This window comes from Giardia intestinalis, chromosome 5, assembly GCF_000002435.2.
Source record: "Giardia intestinalis strain WB C6 chromosome 5, whole genome shotgun sequence".
In the NCBI taxonomy this organism is placed as follows: Eukaryota; Fornicata; order Diplomonadida; family Hexamitidae; genus Giardia; species Giardia duodenalis.
Window position 1 is genome coordinate 2,605,453 of NC_051860.1, and position 13,361 is coordinate 2,618,813.

The window sequence follows — 13,361 nt, forward strand, 5'->3', positions numbered from 1 at the left end:
CATATATTACTAGGGTCAGTTAGCATTCTCACAGTCTCTGCTGCTATGCTATAGTATTGCTTTAAGGACGTAATCAAGGCTCAAGCGTAATGATTAATGTAGTCCGTCGTAGCGGTAAGAACAACGGGCCCTTGCTTAAGATCTTGCGTCCCTCAGCTTGTTCTTCCCTAGCATAGCACAGGCCACAGAGGATCCGATCCAGCTCCTCAGCAATAGCCATGGTGAGCTGCTGGCTTCTTCGAGGCCCCTTCCAACTCTGGCATATGCAACGCAGGCGCCAACAGGTGGCTCTGCCCAGGAAAATAGGCCGGGCGGAGTGTCTATGCACATTGGAGTGCGCGATTTTTTCCTAGACGCTCATTTTTCTGAATCGAAAGCAAGTCTTGTTACTGGCCAGACAATGACCTACCAAGATGGAAGCCCTGTTGCCACAATGATTAGACACAAATTTTCCAATGAACCACACTGTGTATTGCGCGCAATGTGGTACCCTGAAAACCAATCTTCTTACGTAGTGACTATATTTAGCATGCCATAGCCTGGACAGAAGTTCCTAAAATTAAGCCGTACTATGCTGCAGATCAGTTTTGATACACGCTGATAGATGTTCTAGAGAGTCTGCCCAAGGCATCCTTCTATTAACAGACAACACTATGGTTTGTGGATCCTTCCTTCGCCTCTTTCAGTCTAAGCATAACCTTAGTACAAAATCCCAGAGCTCTTTGCTCGATCGCTTGAGATGTCTCGAAGTGCCTAGACTTAAGAGAAGCATCTGCCAGCCCTGACGAGTATGGTTGTGCCCTTATTAGAATCGTCCGAAGTGCTCTTCTGTGGTCCCAAAAATGCGTTAGCATAAAGCAGCGTTCTCTTAACAGGTATCCAGTATGTGCCCACCCGACTATATTACGTGCACGCTAGTTTCGCAAATGGCTCCCTCTTATCTTTAATACCCGGCAGAGTATCCTCAACGATCTTTTCTAGGCCCTTGTAGTACGCATGCATATCCTTCTGATGTTGATGCGCACATGTCAGACCCAGGCCCCAAGAGACCTGACGGCAGGCCGAGATTTGCTGCAGCGCGCCATCTTGTAGTCCCCGCTAGTCGTCGCTGGTGACATGCTGAACATACGCTGGAAGGCTGTGCAATGTAGCTTCTAACGCTGTTGCGGCCCAGCCTTTTCGGTGATTTCTCTGCGAGGGCCACTCCTCCTCTCGGTCTTCCGTGACCGAGATCGAGATCGAGAGTCACTACCTATAGTGCCACGGAATTCAAGACGCGGATATCTCGACGGACAGTCTACTCTTCTAGTACCCGATCCATCTCCTTTCAAGGCGGATCTTTATCGATGCAGAAGGTAGAAGGCTAGCTCTACTGATGCTTACATGCGGCCTTGCTGGACTGGCCGGTCCTACCGAGCAAGCGGACTCTGTGCAGAGACCCTTGCATAACAGAGCATGCAGCGCAGAGAGGTGGGCAGGGACTCCAGTCCGGATCAGAAAAGTGGTTGGACGGGCACCACCGTGCCATCAGCAAGTGTAGACCCTTGGATAGGGTGCTTCTTCTATACTCGCGGTCATAGTATTCCCTGCTTGAATGGCTGGGTTATCACCGTCGTCAGGCAAGTCGAGTACATCCAGTGTGACCGTGTATCTGAGCATGTATGCTTTCTCTTTGCTATTGTCCTTTGGACATACTTGGGCGGTCGCTAAGCTTTTGTCGAAGGCTAGAAGCCGCGGACGCGATCTATTGTAAACGGTCTATCTGCGCGTCCCCGAACAAAAGCCAGATCACAGGGGCCAATAGGTGTGAACAGAGATCAAAGCTCTAGAGCCAAGTTCCTCTATGAGAGAATAGAAGCGGGCCTGCGCTCTTCACTCGGTCGAAGTAAATGGTGTCAGAATTTCTATCGGCAATATCATAGCCAGTAGCAGCCTCTTTTGTGTGGTTTTTGTCACGTGCCGAAGAATGCACAGGGACAGTGAACGGGCACCGTGGCAGTGCCCGTTGCTTCACAGAGATACCGAAGGGCACAGCAGCTAGTATCTCAAGCCAGGCTCTCAGAATGTGCAGAGATCCAGATGTCTCATCACTATATTCTTCTCTTTGGGGAGGTTCGGCACTTGCGGCAGAGCTACCCTGCTAGTTGCAGTATGGAGGCGATGCTCTCAATTATCGTGCTGCGTATGGCAAGGACCCCCGAGATGCTCTCAGAACCTAAAAGGTTCTCTTCTGTGCTTATAGGGAGCCAGCAGGCCTGAGTAGTGCCGCTTGCGATGTTCCTTATAGCCCCAACTGCTCTCTCCGTCGTGCGAGATAGGCAAACCGGCAGAGGAGCCTCTTCTTTTGAAATCTAGAACCATCGGGCAGCCTGTACTTGGTCATCGAAAGAGTACGGGGAATCTGATGCTGCACCGAGAACTCTTAAGCAACTGCACAGAGCCTGTCTCTGTTGCGAGTCTCCGGTAGCTGTGACCAGCATCGAGGTACTCAGCACACTCAATGGCTAGGCGAACACACCGCTTGGCCCGAAGCATCTGCACGATCGCGCCTCTGCCATCCAGATCCCAGGCTCTTCCTACAAAGCTCGAGAGCAGGCTTTAGATAGCATGCTCCTATCGCTAGTCCGGGATGTCATCTGCCCACAACATACGAGGCTCGTCTCCTTCGAGTCCCCCGCTCTTGCAGCTGGCCTGGACAGACTAGAGGTCACCAGGGCAGCTCGCCGAGCCTGCTGTAACGCATAGCGCTAGAGGCAGGATGCTCTCCGTGCGTCGCCCGTCCGGCAACGGAGGCCGTCTTCGGCCTGCCTCGTCTTCTACGCGCCGGCGGACACTCAGCGGCGACGCGGGCCACCAGGGCGCTACGGCAAGGGCGTCCCCCCGCAGCAAGGGCCAGCAGGCAGAGGCCCGCGTCGTGAGGCGTATTCAGGAGAAGAGATCATCCTATGGCGGGACATGTGACTATATCATTTTCACGTGACAATGTCATCTTTTTTGTACCACCAAGGTTGCAGATCCATTAGTGCGTCTACTTTTTCTTTGTTAAGGCAAAACCTCATTGGCTCTTGAATTCCTTAGCGAATTTCCTTTTCACTTTGTATATTATTAACGCACAATGACTATAGACTTTAGAACCATTAGGCTCCAGGAGGATAGAACCCGAGGCTTGCATATCAATGAGCGGTGTACATCTGCACTAGGATCTACTGTGACAGATGCTATCGAGGACCTTGAAGGCACAGAAATAATACTTAAAAGCAGATACTTGCAAACACCACAAATGTCAACTACACATCGCACTGTCTTTCTTTCGTTGTTACTTAAGCTGCGGGAGGGCATTCGGTATATCTTCAACATGTTTTCGTCATTTAAAAAGGAAACGTACCTAATTGGCATTCTTTTGCATACTCATGACGACGGTTTTATGATACTGCAAATTAACACGCACGGAATTCTGGACATTCTTCTAGACGAACCCACAGAGCCCTCCACTTCTACAAAATACCTGGCCAAGTTAAAGAAGGCCCTCCTTCAGATTGAGAGCTTTCCGATGGTCAAGCTAACTATGATGGCTTCTCATACAAATAACATTTCAGTGCTTTTTCTCGGAGCGCTCTTGGGTCTTGAGGGTTTATACTATGATCAAGAAAATTTCTGTGTAACATCTATTGTTCAATACTACAATGATGCTGCTACCGTTCAGCAGAACCAGGCCAGTTCCCAAGACACCGGTACCTTAGGAGTTACCTTAAAAGGGATGAGCATGCAACAAACCATAACAGTATCTAAGAGTTTTCGCCTTCTGGTGCTCAGAGGGCCATTTATAAAACCTTATTACTCCATTAAAATGGCGGTAGATGTAATACATAAATTGGTAGAGAAGTTCGAGGCGTCCGTTGTTCTCCTGACGGGTCCACTTTTGTTAGAGTACCCTTCCGACCCTACGGACTATAACAGTAAGGAGCCCCATAGCCTAGCCCAACAGTACCTTTTGACCTTTCTTCTGGCCTTGCACATCTCCATGCTTGAAAACAGGTGTCATGCTATTTTGATTACAGATTGTAACTGCCTACTTGCCCCAGATTCATATTACCCTACTCTACCTCATAGTACAATGCTACCAGATACTACTTCACTTTACAAGACAATATCGTTTGGCGGTGATCCCCTTTGCTTTTCTATTTGCGGCGTCAATCTTGCGTACTTCAGCAGTGCATTACTTGGATTTCAGTTTATTGAAAGTAGCTATCTAAGTCGTCACAAAGAAGCCTTGCCGTCATCTCCACAACCTTCTCATAGTAAGCCTAGTGCGTCAAGTCCTCGTTCGCCTGAATGCCCGTTTGTATCCTCCTTACCAACTACCTCTCAGTCCAGTCCTTTTAAAAGAGTTACAGTCCCAGATTCGCCATCCCGCAATCTATCTAACGGCCCTCCCATTCTATCTAAAGTACCCCCTACACCGACACGCTCAGATGAGACCACCGATACACCCCGAACTATACTTCCAAATGAGAACCTCTTGGGTCTATGTGACAGTCTTATTGAAGGCAGAATACTTGCTCAATCCACTGACGCTGGTATCCTCGTAGGATTGGAACAAAAACGCCTTTTATACTATATCAACGCATCACTTGAGCTTCAAACATCAATACCAGAGTTTCCTTCTTCGCGACCTTTGCTTCATTCTAGAACACCAAATGCGTGGTTGAACCCGGAGACAGACATAGTCATAACCACTCTACCAGCATTCTCAGCACCCTTATTAGTGACGATATATGGAAAGCCCCGCATAATTGTTCCCCTATTGGAGAAGGATGGACAAGGAGCAGTCATTACGTTACGACAAGGAAATGGTACTATCGATAATTTGGCACACTGTGAAACCTACAGCTTTGCCATTAACTTTGCAGAATGACGTAGTCTAGTTGAAATGTATTCTATATAATTAACATTGGAAATTATAAATGACCGAGACAGCAGGTTCACGCGTCAGCACAAGACCACGGGGAAAGCGAGTTCGTCACCCACCTGGGTATAGATCCTCTACGATTATCTCTTCTGAACTCGATACAGCGCCGCTTCAATCGCGCCCCTGGCTTGCAAGAATGGAGTATCTATACAAGCTGTCCCACCTGCTTCCGTTTCATTCACAGCACTATCTCAAGCGCATGCTAGGAATCGCGGCAATGACAACTCTTCGTTTAGACCCTTCAATTAAGGGTACTATATGTAAGAGATGTAAATACCTTCTGATCCCGCACCAGACTGCAACACTTAGCGTCTATCGCCGTGCCCCACAACTACAGTGTCTAAATTGCGGAGCGATGCGTATCCTTGCCCAAACTAAAAAATCTAAAGCTCTTCATGAAGCACATAGGTCTCCACAAAAATCTGGGACACAAGGCTTATGAGCATAGAGACGTGTATTCTAATAGGTCGTTTCCTTTATGCATAGTCAGCAATGTCATTGACGCAAGTTTTGCTTGTACATTAAGCCTATTGCATGTGCTATCAACCCTCTCACAGATTTACTTTTGGCTCCTGGCTACTACAGCTCTGTGTGCTTGCACCCATTACTCGCATTTTCCGACGGAGTTAGATGACAGTCAGACATCAGTGCACTTCAGTATGACCGAGACAGGTTTGTGCAAGTACATAGCCAGCGGATTTGATATTGCACCAATGGCTGCTCAGGGCGTCGCTGGAATGGAGATGGATCTCACCATAGGTGTAATTAAAGTCAAGGTATCGGATTTGTCCGTGAATGAGCTATCAGTTGAGAGCTATAAAACCCCCCTCATTGAAAATGCAGATAGTCGCTATGTTGAGTTTACTGGAATTACCATTGAAATTCAGTTGAAAATCGCTGTTACTGTCTTGCTTGTCCCCATGGAGGCTGTGATCTCGATTGGGATACCGCGTGCGAACGGCTACGCTTCCGGCCAAGTTGATATCAGCAACACGTGTCCTTACCATATATCTATAGACATCACTAACACGAAGATTGATTTTGATGAGATCACTCTTCAAGTTGTTGATGGGGATTCAGGGCTGTTGGGGTCGTTCTTACCTGGCTTCAAGTCTCAGATAGAGTCGGTCTTGAAGGGCGACCAGATGTCTTCTACTATGGCACAGGCATTCAATGCGATCAAAGATGGGATGGAGAGTAGTGCCGACTACATTATCAACTTCTATGAGGACTCGGCAAAGAAGAAGACGCTCGTTGATGTACGCTATACTGGGTTTCTTTGGGGTCGTAACTTAGTCACGTTGAAGGCAGGTGGATACACTTATCCGTTTCTTGATGCTGGTGCCGATGGCTCCACACAGATACATTATGAAGGACAACGAGAGACAGCGACTATGCCAACACAACTAAATGACAAGGACTGGCAGTTTATCATTGATGTGTCCGCATTTAAGTCTAACCTGGACGTGAACAATCGAGAAGCAAAGCTTTACGATGTCCAGTTCCGGTCTGACGACCTTAAATCTGTTTTTGGTAAAGCGTCGGCACCGGGTCATCTGATGGTGGCCGTTACAAACAACGCCTCTCCAACTGTGTTAAAGGTAGGGGGCGCGGGCCTCAAGTGCTCTTTTGACATCACCGCAAAGATGTGGATTACCAAGAGTGATACGGACATGGAGAAGCAAGAGGATATTGGGTCTGTGCACCTTGTTTTTAGTGGTCTGGCGGCAGTCGGAGCAGACCAGTATCTCTGGACGGAGACTCTGAACACTACCATAATATATCCTTCCTTTGAACAAATAATAGACATTAAGGGAGAAGTGTTGGAGAACCACGCTTCGTTTACACCAGGGGATGAGTACTGGTATAAGGAGATAGGCTCTGCCCTGGAGGTGGATTATTTCGGTGCACTCCACCCTATTCTTAGAAGGACCGGTCTTACATGGACTAATTTGAATTTTGCTAATTTCTCCGGTGTCCAGATAGTGTACCTCCCCGAGACGCTGGTCCTTGTCAGTGGGGACTTCTTTGACACTGCTGCTTCTGCAAGTAGTAGGGGTCACAGACGGCAGCCCCTTTCTCTTCGCTAATGTGTGAAAGACCACTGTGAGTGCAAACACTGCCTTTGATGTTCTGGCTTGTGTAAATATGTCTTCTATTAAGTACTACCACTTTACTAGTCCCAAAATGCTCCTAGGGCTTTAGATTCTTTGAGAAATGTATCTTTCCACGTCATGACTCTCTTTAAGGAAATGTACTCTTGGCCTCCATGAGTAACAATAGAAGGTGCTAGATAACGCTTAAAGTGGTCAACCATCTTGATAGTGGCTCGGTTCAAAAGAGTGAGCTCATAGTCAGTTGGCTGATACGGTAGGTTCTGGTCCACAGACTCTAAAGGAACCAAGGTCAAGCAAAGAGAGAATGGCAGCTCTGCCTTATTAAGCCGCTCTAACCCAGTGACAAACGTAATGCTAGGAGAATACTCTGTCAGGTAACCAATCTTCTCGTAAAATCCATCAGCAGAAACAGCAACCTCGACGGCGCAACTGGTCAAGCTGGCAGGGGTAAATGTAAAAACGCTGATGTTTCCGAGGCCGAAGGAATTAGGAAACGAAAGAACATAGTTCCCTTCTGTGGTCTGCTGGAATTGGTCTGAGTACCCCAGATGACAAACAACGCAGCCAAACATGGCAGGTCCAGATCAATCTTTATTAATTTAAAATTTCTTTTTTGAGACAAAGACCACCCTCCCCGTTCTATGATTGACATCCAGGCAAAGATTCGACACCAGGCACTCAGCAACGCTGCCGCGCTCAAAGAGGTCGGGGAATTTGTTGAGCGTATCTCCAAGAAGGACGAGGAAGCCACACACGCTGCCGCCACATTTGATCCATCGACCGTTAAAGTGCCCCCCATCCGGTGCTATGAGATTCCACTTGAGGAAGAAAAATCGGGGCTGTACACCGCTGAAGAGTATAAGGCTGTTGGTAACAAGCTGTTTGGAGAGCGCAAGTTTGAGAAGGCATTGGACTACTACGAGTGTGCCGGACGCATAGACCCAGGTATGGCGGCTGCCTTTGGGAATGCAGGCCTCTGCTACCAAAAGCTTAAGCGCGAAGATGAGGCCCTTGCCTCCTTCTCACGAGCTATAGGGATAGACCCTCAATATACGAAGATACTCGTAAGACGTGGACGTCTGTATCTAGATCGAGGAGACTACCAAGCCTCATACGCCGACCTGTCCTTGGCACTCACTCTCCTTCCTGAGAAGGGGCGACAGGAGGTGCAGCAGGACTTAGAGCTTGTTAAATCAAAGTTAGTACCGGTGACTACTGTCACTACTACCACTGTAGGAGCAGCCGATATATTTGCTACTCAAAACACAGCAAGCAGAGGGAAATCCATCGCCATAGACATGAGCTGTCTCGATGAGGCGGTCGAGTCAAAGTCTCCCATAGGCTCTCCGTCACGCCCAACAGCCGTTCGGTTACGAGATTGCAAGAGAAACATCCCTTCCAACAAAGCCAAGCCTTCCGTTCCTCCTCCACCAACTTCAGCATTTTCTTTGTATAGCGACGTGCTTCATCTAAGTGAGCACTTGGACGTCTTGGCAGAATATCTTAACTCCTTCCACAGTGCGGTATTAGAATCTTACCTGTCAAGCCAGTTGACTGATAAGGAAATCAAGAGCATCGTGGCTGCCATTGGCCTACACAAGCTTTCCGCAAAGAAAACCATCAATACCCTTTATGCACTGACTCGCTTACCAAATCTCTCCTTCCTAAGCCCCTTTTTGTCAGAGGAGATAAAAACGACCATGCGTGCTACTCTTGAGTGGGCATTGCATCAGATTCCAGAGGACCAGGCTGAAGTATATAATGAGAGAAACGATGAGGTGCGCGAGGCCTTTTGTCTCTAGTTGTACTCGTATCTGTGTCCTGAGAGGGACATAGATCGATCCCTGAAGCCGTGTAGGTGTAAGAACCTATAGCAGCACGTTCTAAAGTAAACAGCCAGGTTTTAAAAGCACCCACTATTTACAGTCCCCCCGAAGGATAGAAAAATGAAGTAAGATAGAACTAGTCTCCCATCATAGCTGAGTTGAAGTTGAGAATCAATACACATCAACGTCCATCTGCTGACGTCGGATGTTGGCAGCTGCATCTTTGATTAGAGAAGGTGGTAAACTGATCCCCTTCGCCTTAAGCATTTGGCGAAGCTCGGTGACCTCTATTTTAGGATGCTCAGCTAAGATAGCTGCGATTGTTGAGTGCATTTCGGGGGAAACAACCTTCTTGGATCTCCGCCCCCTCGGCCCCACCTCAAGCTGACCACAATCTCGGAACTTTCTAACGATGTTTATTGCTGCACTATACTTTAGGTTGAGTTGCTTCACTGCTGATTGCACGTTCATCCCATCAATGCACACCATGTGAATAAGCCGCTCACGCGTTTCCTGGGGTATGATTAAATACTCTCTTTTGTTGCTAGCTGATCTCCCTCGTTGAGGGATATGAATAGAATGATCTTCAGGGCCAAGCTCACTAATGCTTAGTTGGTCATGTTCGTGGATTTGATTCTGGTTATAATCTTGGTGACCGTTGTTCTCTTCTGGCATGGTGTTGATCCCTAAAGTGAGGCTAAGCTTAGGATCAGAAGCCGGTCCATGATCATGAGGCAGGTCAGGGTCGTGGACAAGAGTGATAGTATTATCGGGAGCCGAGTTAGAATCGGAGCCGAGGCTAGTGCCAATCCGCTGCTCAACGTGCTTAACTATGCCTTGCTGATTTTGGCCAGGACCCAGATTGGCGGGTGGCATGAAGTCATCTCTGAAGAGCTGCCCATTGTCGACTTGCGGTAGCTCAAAGACATGATCCATGTCTGGTCTATAGAATGTACAGCCCATGCTCCTTTTCCCGCTGCTGCTAGATAGCGATACATTAATCGATGGTGGGTCATTCAACCCTATTCGACTGGCCTTCAGAGAAGATGAATGCGAGCTAGGAGTGCTGCCATTTGAGCCTATATCTTTAAAAACAGGTAACATGTCACCATCTCCAGGGATAGCTGAGATGGTGGATCGCCGCAAATTCCGAGCGGATGTGATAAGCCCCGGGGGCAACTGTCTAAACAATGGGGAGGTTAATTCCCGACTAAGCTCGGTCATCAGGTCTGTACCGCTTCCTGAGAAGACAGGAGCATGCTCATCATACTCGGACATTGGCAATGTATAGGTGAGCAAGACCGAGAGGTCTGCAACCGACAGGTATTTTTTTAGGCTGACGAATCAGAAGACGGTTTACTTTGGACGGGGGTATACAATCTTAGATAAAAGATCCAGGAGTACTGAGCAGGGACGTACCTTCAGGTTGGAGGATGCCCGAGTTTGGTTTTATGGGCGCGGAGGATCTCTTTTGCCTTTTAATGAGGAAATAGAAAGCCAGAGTTGTCATAACTGCACAGAGAAGTACGGTGACTATCACTGAGATGGCTACGGCTGCGCCTGCCGAAAGACACTTATCAGAATTTCCAAAACCTGCACAGATGCAATCTCCATAGGCCATAGTCCACCCATTCTTGCATGATACGCAGTGTTCTCGCTCTCTGTCGTACGAGTCGTTATATCGAAAGCACATTCCTCGACTCAGAGATCGATAGCAGCCGTTCCCGATTTTCTGATACCCTTTGCTACAATCGTGACACGTTGGGACAATCTGGTCTCCCTCATGCTTAAGGTTGCAGTTTCCAAATTCAAACTGCTTCCAGCAACTTTTATCTATAAGGACGTGGTCGTTCGTGCAAGCCGTACATCTGATTTCCTCGTCATTATAATGAAAGCAATTCTCGTTGAAGCAATATGTGCATGTAGGGTAGCACAATCTGTCCGCGTCAGTGTCTTGGGGATTCACGTAGGGCGTGTATCCTACCTGGCACGTGCAAGCGTCTGTACCCGCACCAGTTATGCAAGGAGCGGGATCAGTTGCACCTTTAAATCTATATGGCAGAAGCCACAGTGTAGCTGCAACTAGAGTAGCAGCCATCTATAAACAAGCGAGAGATTTATTTTCCCTTACAAGAGAAAAGATTTGCTTTCTAAACTCAGAGAGAGGCCCTTAGTGTAAAATAGTAGAGTAAAGTTAAGGCAGATCAAGGCGGAGTACCTTTTACACGCTATAGTAATTTACATCATCCTTTTAGCGGCTTCAGCTATGTTTTCTAGACAGGGTCTTTCCGCTGGGTCTATAGATAGACAGGCGTTTAAGACGTGCCTCAATTCATCACTAAATTGGCTCTGTGACTGTTGCATCACGTTCGGGCTACCATTATTAGATGGAATCTGCTTCGTAGGAAGCCTTGTAGGAAGTTCGATGGGCCTGGGAAGACGTGTTATGCTTAAGTAGAGGTCTATTTCGCGTCCTGTGGTAAATGGGCGCTTCTTGAAGATCAGCTCGTACAAGTAGCAGCCAAGGGCCCATATATCGCCCGACAGAAGAGTATTTGTCGCTCCAGGGACGCTGTCACCGTTGCTGTTGGTTTCAAGTTGCTCGGGCGCCTTGTACAAGTCTATGGCTACGGATATGTGCAGATTTAGGGGTGCGGTTATTTTCAGCTCTGACGACATCCCCACATCCATGAGCTTCACACTCCCATCTTTGTCCAGGTATATGTTTTCGGGCTTAAGAGAGGCATGTGCCACAGGGCCCCTACCAAGGGGGTTTCCGTGCAAATATCTGAGCGCGGACACTATCTGACTCAAGGTCTTCCATATCATGGACTCAGTCATGGGCTCGTGGCTTCCAGAAGCACCCATGCTCTCTCTCAAGCTGGGACGGGCCTCATCACGCGAAACTAGCTCTCTAGCGTCCCCGAGGAGAGGGGAGATAATGTACAATCGAAGGATAGTTGAATCATATATGGCATCGATGGGCGAATTGATGTTTGGATGGCATAGCTGCAGCTGGATACTCGCACACTCAAGGAGCTGCTTTTGATGAGGCTCAGTATACATGTCACAAGGTATTTCTTTGCATGCAAAAACCGTTTTGGTATTTTTCTTACGAACGACATATACGCGGCCGTGTGGACCCAGGCCCACCGAGGCTGACATTATGAAGTACGTTTTTGTCTCATCACTATAAGGGTTTAGTTTGACAGTCTTTTCAACAGGGATTTCCTCTTTATCATAATACTCAGCCAGGCTACCACTCCTAATCCCCGCGGGAAACGCCATCTAGCGACCTTTTTTTGTTTACATGTAAATATTTAGTGTTTTAGATGTGGCGTCGATGCAGCACCGCTACCGCCTCCCAACGTGCATGGCCCGCATCAAGACCACTAACATACCCACGACATCGGAGTATATCTTCAAGGTGTATTTGGCCCAATCAGAGCAAGTACTCTTATTGACTGCCAACCACACATCAACTATCAAAAACAAAGCATATACAAGGCAAATAAGGACAGAAACTACCACAGTGGTTATTGAGTAAGATTTTTGGCTCCCGAAGAGATTCCAAATGAAGAGCATGGGGTACAGTAGCCAGAGGAGCTGACTGCAGCAAATGGCTATCAGAATCATCACCCAAACCTTTGTCTCGCTCTTAATGCACAGCGCTATAGATGTACAGAAGACCAAAATGAACAGAACACAGAGTAATGATGATCCAAAAACTATGATGTTGGTCACCATTGAAAGGCCGATAAAGAGTATGCTCGAGAAAACTGGCCCAATTATCAGCAGGGTGATCGTGCCACACTTTCCAATAGAATCCATGCAGCACGAATTGATCATAGAAATTACGATATACCCTATGCAGCCGACAGCAATCAGGATTACCTCGGTGATAAAGTACGTATACAGTAGTTCAGGTGAAACGACTCCGTTATGAACTTTGAAAATAACAGTCGTTACTAATATGTATAACCCGATTGTTAAGATTGCAGTTCCCATTATCATTATTGCCAGGGTCAAATATATCTTAATAGTCAATGATCGGCGGATTGATGTCTCAAAACCATTAACGGTCTGTTCATACAAACTGTTACTGCCTCTTGTGTTGACATTGCTCGTGTATTTGTGGCCATCCTCGATTCTATTCATTCTTAGCGTTTCCTCATTCTCCTGCCTTCTACTGAATCCAGCAGGAGCCAAATAGGGCTGGGGGCATCTCGCTTGGTCGTACGATGTCATGAGCTTCTCCACCTGATTTTTTAAATCTCTTTTTTAAACCTGCGATGTCTATCATTAATGCATAAAGTTATTAAGCAAATTGTAAAGCCTTTAGCCTTTCAGCAATTGTCTTTTAAATCAACACCTTGAGAACAAAACATAACGCATCAGCGGTTGAACCATGGCCATCTAGAACCAGTGCGCTGTACATACTATAAACCC

The 13,361-nt window shown here is 47.4% G+C and overlaps 9 protein-coding genes across 9 annotated transcripts; 4 read left to right on the top strand and 5 right to left on the bottom strand.

Moving 5' to 3' along the window:
- Window positions 1-3,115: 3,115 nt before the first annotated feature.
- GL50803_00101877 (uncharacterized protein) lies at window positions 3,116-4,915 on the top strand (the record flags this gene model as incomplete). Its single annotated transcript, XM_038045602.1, has 1 exon — window positions 3,116-4,915. The coding sequence occupies one exon, from the start codon at window positions 3,116-3,118 to the stop codon at window positions 4,913-4,915; it is 1,800 nt and encodes a 599-aa protein (XP_037902288.1).
- A 49-nt stretch (window positions 4,916-4,964) lies between these two features.
- GL50803_0025713 (Ribonuclease P) lies at window positions 4,965-5,411 on the top strand (the record flags this gene model as incomplete). Its single annotated transcript, XM_001704979.2, has 1 exon — window positions 4,965-5,411. One exon carries the CDS (start codon window positions 4,965-4,967, stop codon window positions 5,409-5,411), a length of 447 nt encoding a protein of 148 aa, XP_001705031.2.
- GL50803_0032419 (uncharacterized protein) lies at window positions 5,365-7,059 on the top strand (the record flags this gene model as incomplete). Its single annotated transcript, XM_001704980.1, has 1 exon — window positions 5,365-7,059. One exon carries the CDS (start codon window positions 5,365-5,367, stop codon window positions 7,057-7,059), a length of 1,695 nt encoding a protein of 564 aa, XP_001705032.1.
- Window positions 7,060-7,145: 86 nt separating this feature from the next.
- Window positions 7,146-7,658, bottom strand: GL50803_0017524 (uncharacterized protein; the record flags this gene model as incomplete). The annotated part of the gene is made up of 1 exon (XM_001704981.1): window positions 7,146-7,658. One exon carries the CDS (start codon window positions 7,656-7,658, stop codon window positions 7,146-7,148), a length of 513 nt encoding a protein of 170 aa, XP_001705033.1.
- A 69-nt stretch (window positions 7,659-7,727) lies between these two features.
- On the top strand, window positions 7,728-8,888 carry GL50803_0021498 (Serine/threonine protein phosphatase 5; the record flags this gene model as incomplete). Its single annotated transcript, XM_001704982.1, has 1 exon — window positions 7,728-8,888. One exon carries the CDS (start codon window positions 7,728-7,730, stop codon window positions 8,886-8,888), a length of 1,161 nt encoding a protein of 386 aa, XP_001705034.1.
- A 195-nt stretch (window positions 8,889-9,083) lies between these two features.
- On the bottom strand, window positions 9,084-10,190 carry GL50803_0032686 (uncharacterized protein; the record flags this gene model as incomplete). The annotated part of the gene is made up of 1 exon (XM_001704983.1): window positions 9,084-10,190. One exon carries the CDS (start codon window positions 10,188-10,190, stop codon window positions 9,084-9,086), a length of 1,107 nt encoding a protein of 368 aa, XP_001705035.1.
- A 103-nt stretch (window positions 10,191-10,293) lies between these two features.
- Window positions 10,294-11,010, bottom strand: GL50803_006679 (High cysteine membrane protein; the record flags this gene model as incomplete). The annotated part of the gene is made up of 1 exon (XM_001704984.1): window positions 10,294-11,010. One exon carries the CDS (start codon window positions 11,008-11,010, stop codon window positions 10,294-10,296), a length of 717 nt encoding a protein of 238 aa, XP_001705036.1.
- A 140-nt stretch (window positions 11,011-11,150) lies between these two features.
- On the bottom strand, window positions 11,151-12,200 carry GL50803_006680 (Kinase, NEK; the record flags this gene model as incomplete). Its single annotated transcript, XM_001704986.1, has 1 exon — window positions 11,151-12,200. The coding sequence occupies one exon, from the start codon at window positions 12,198-12,200 to the stop codon at window positions 11,151-11,153; it is 1,050 nt and encodes a 349-aa protein (XP_001705038.1).
- Window positions 12,201-12,266: 66 nt separating this feature from the next.
- GL50803_0014275 (uncharacterized protein) lies at window positions 12,267-13,160 on the bottom strand (the record flags this gene model as incomplete). The annotated part of the gene is made up of 1 exon (XM_038045753.1): window positions 12,267-13,160. The coding sequence occupies one exon, from the start codon at window positions 13,158-13,160 to the stop codon at window positions 12,267-12,269; it is 894 nt and encodes a 297-aa protein (XP_037902289.1).
- Between the last annotated feature and the right edge of the window lie 201 nt (window positions 13,161-13,361).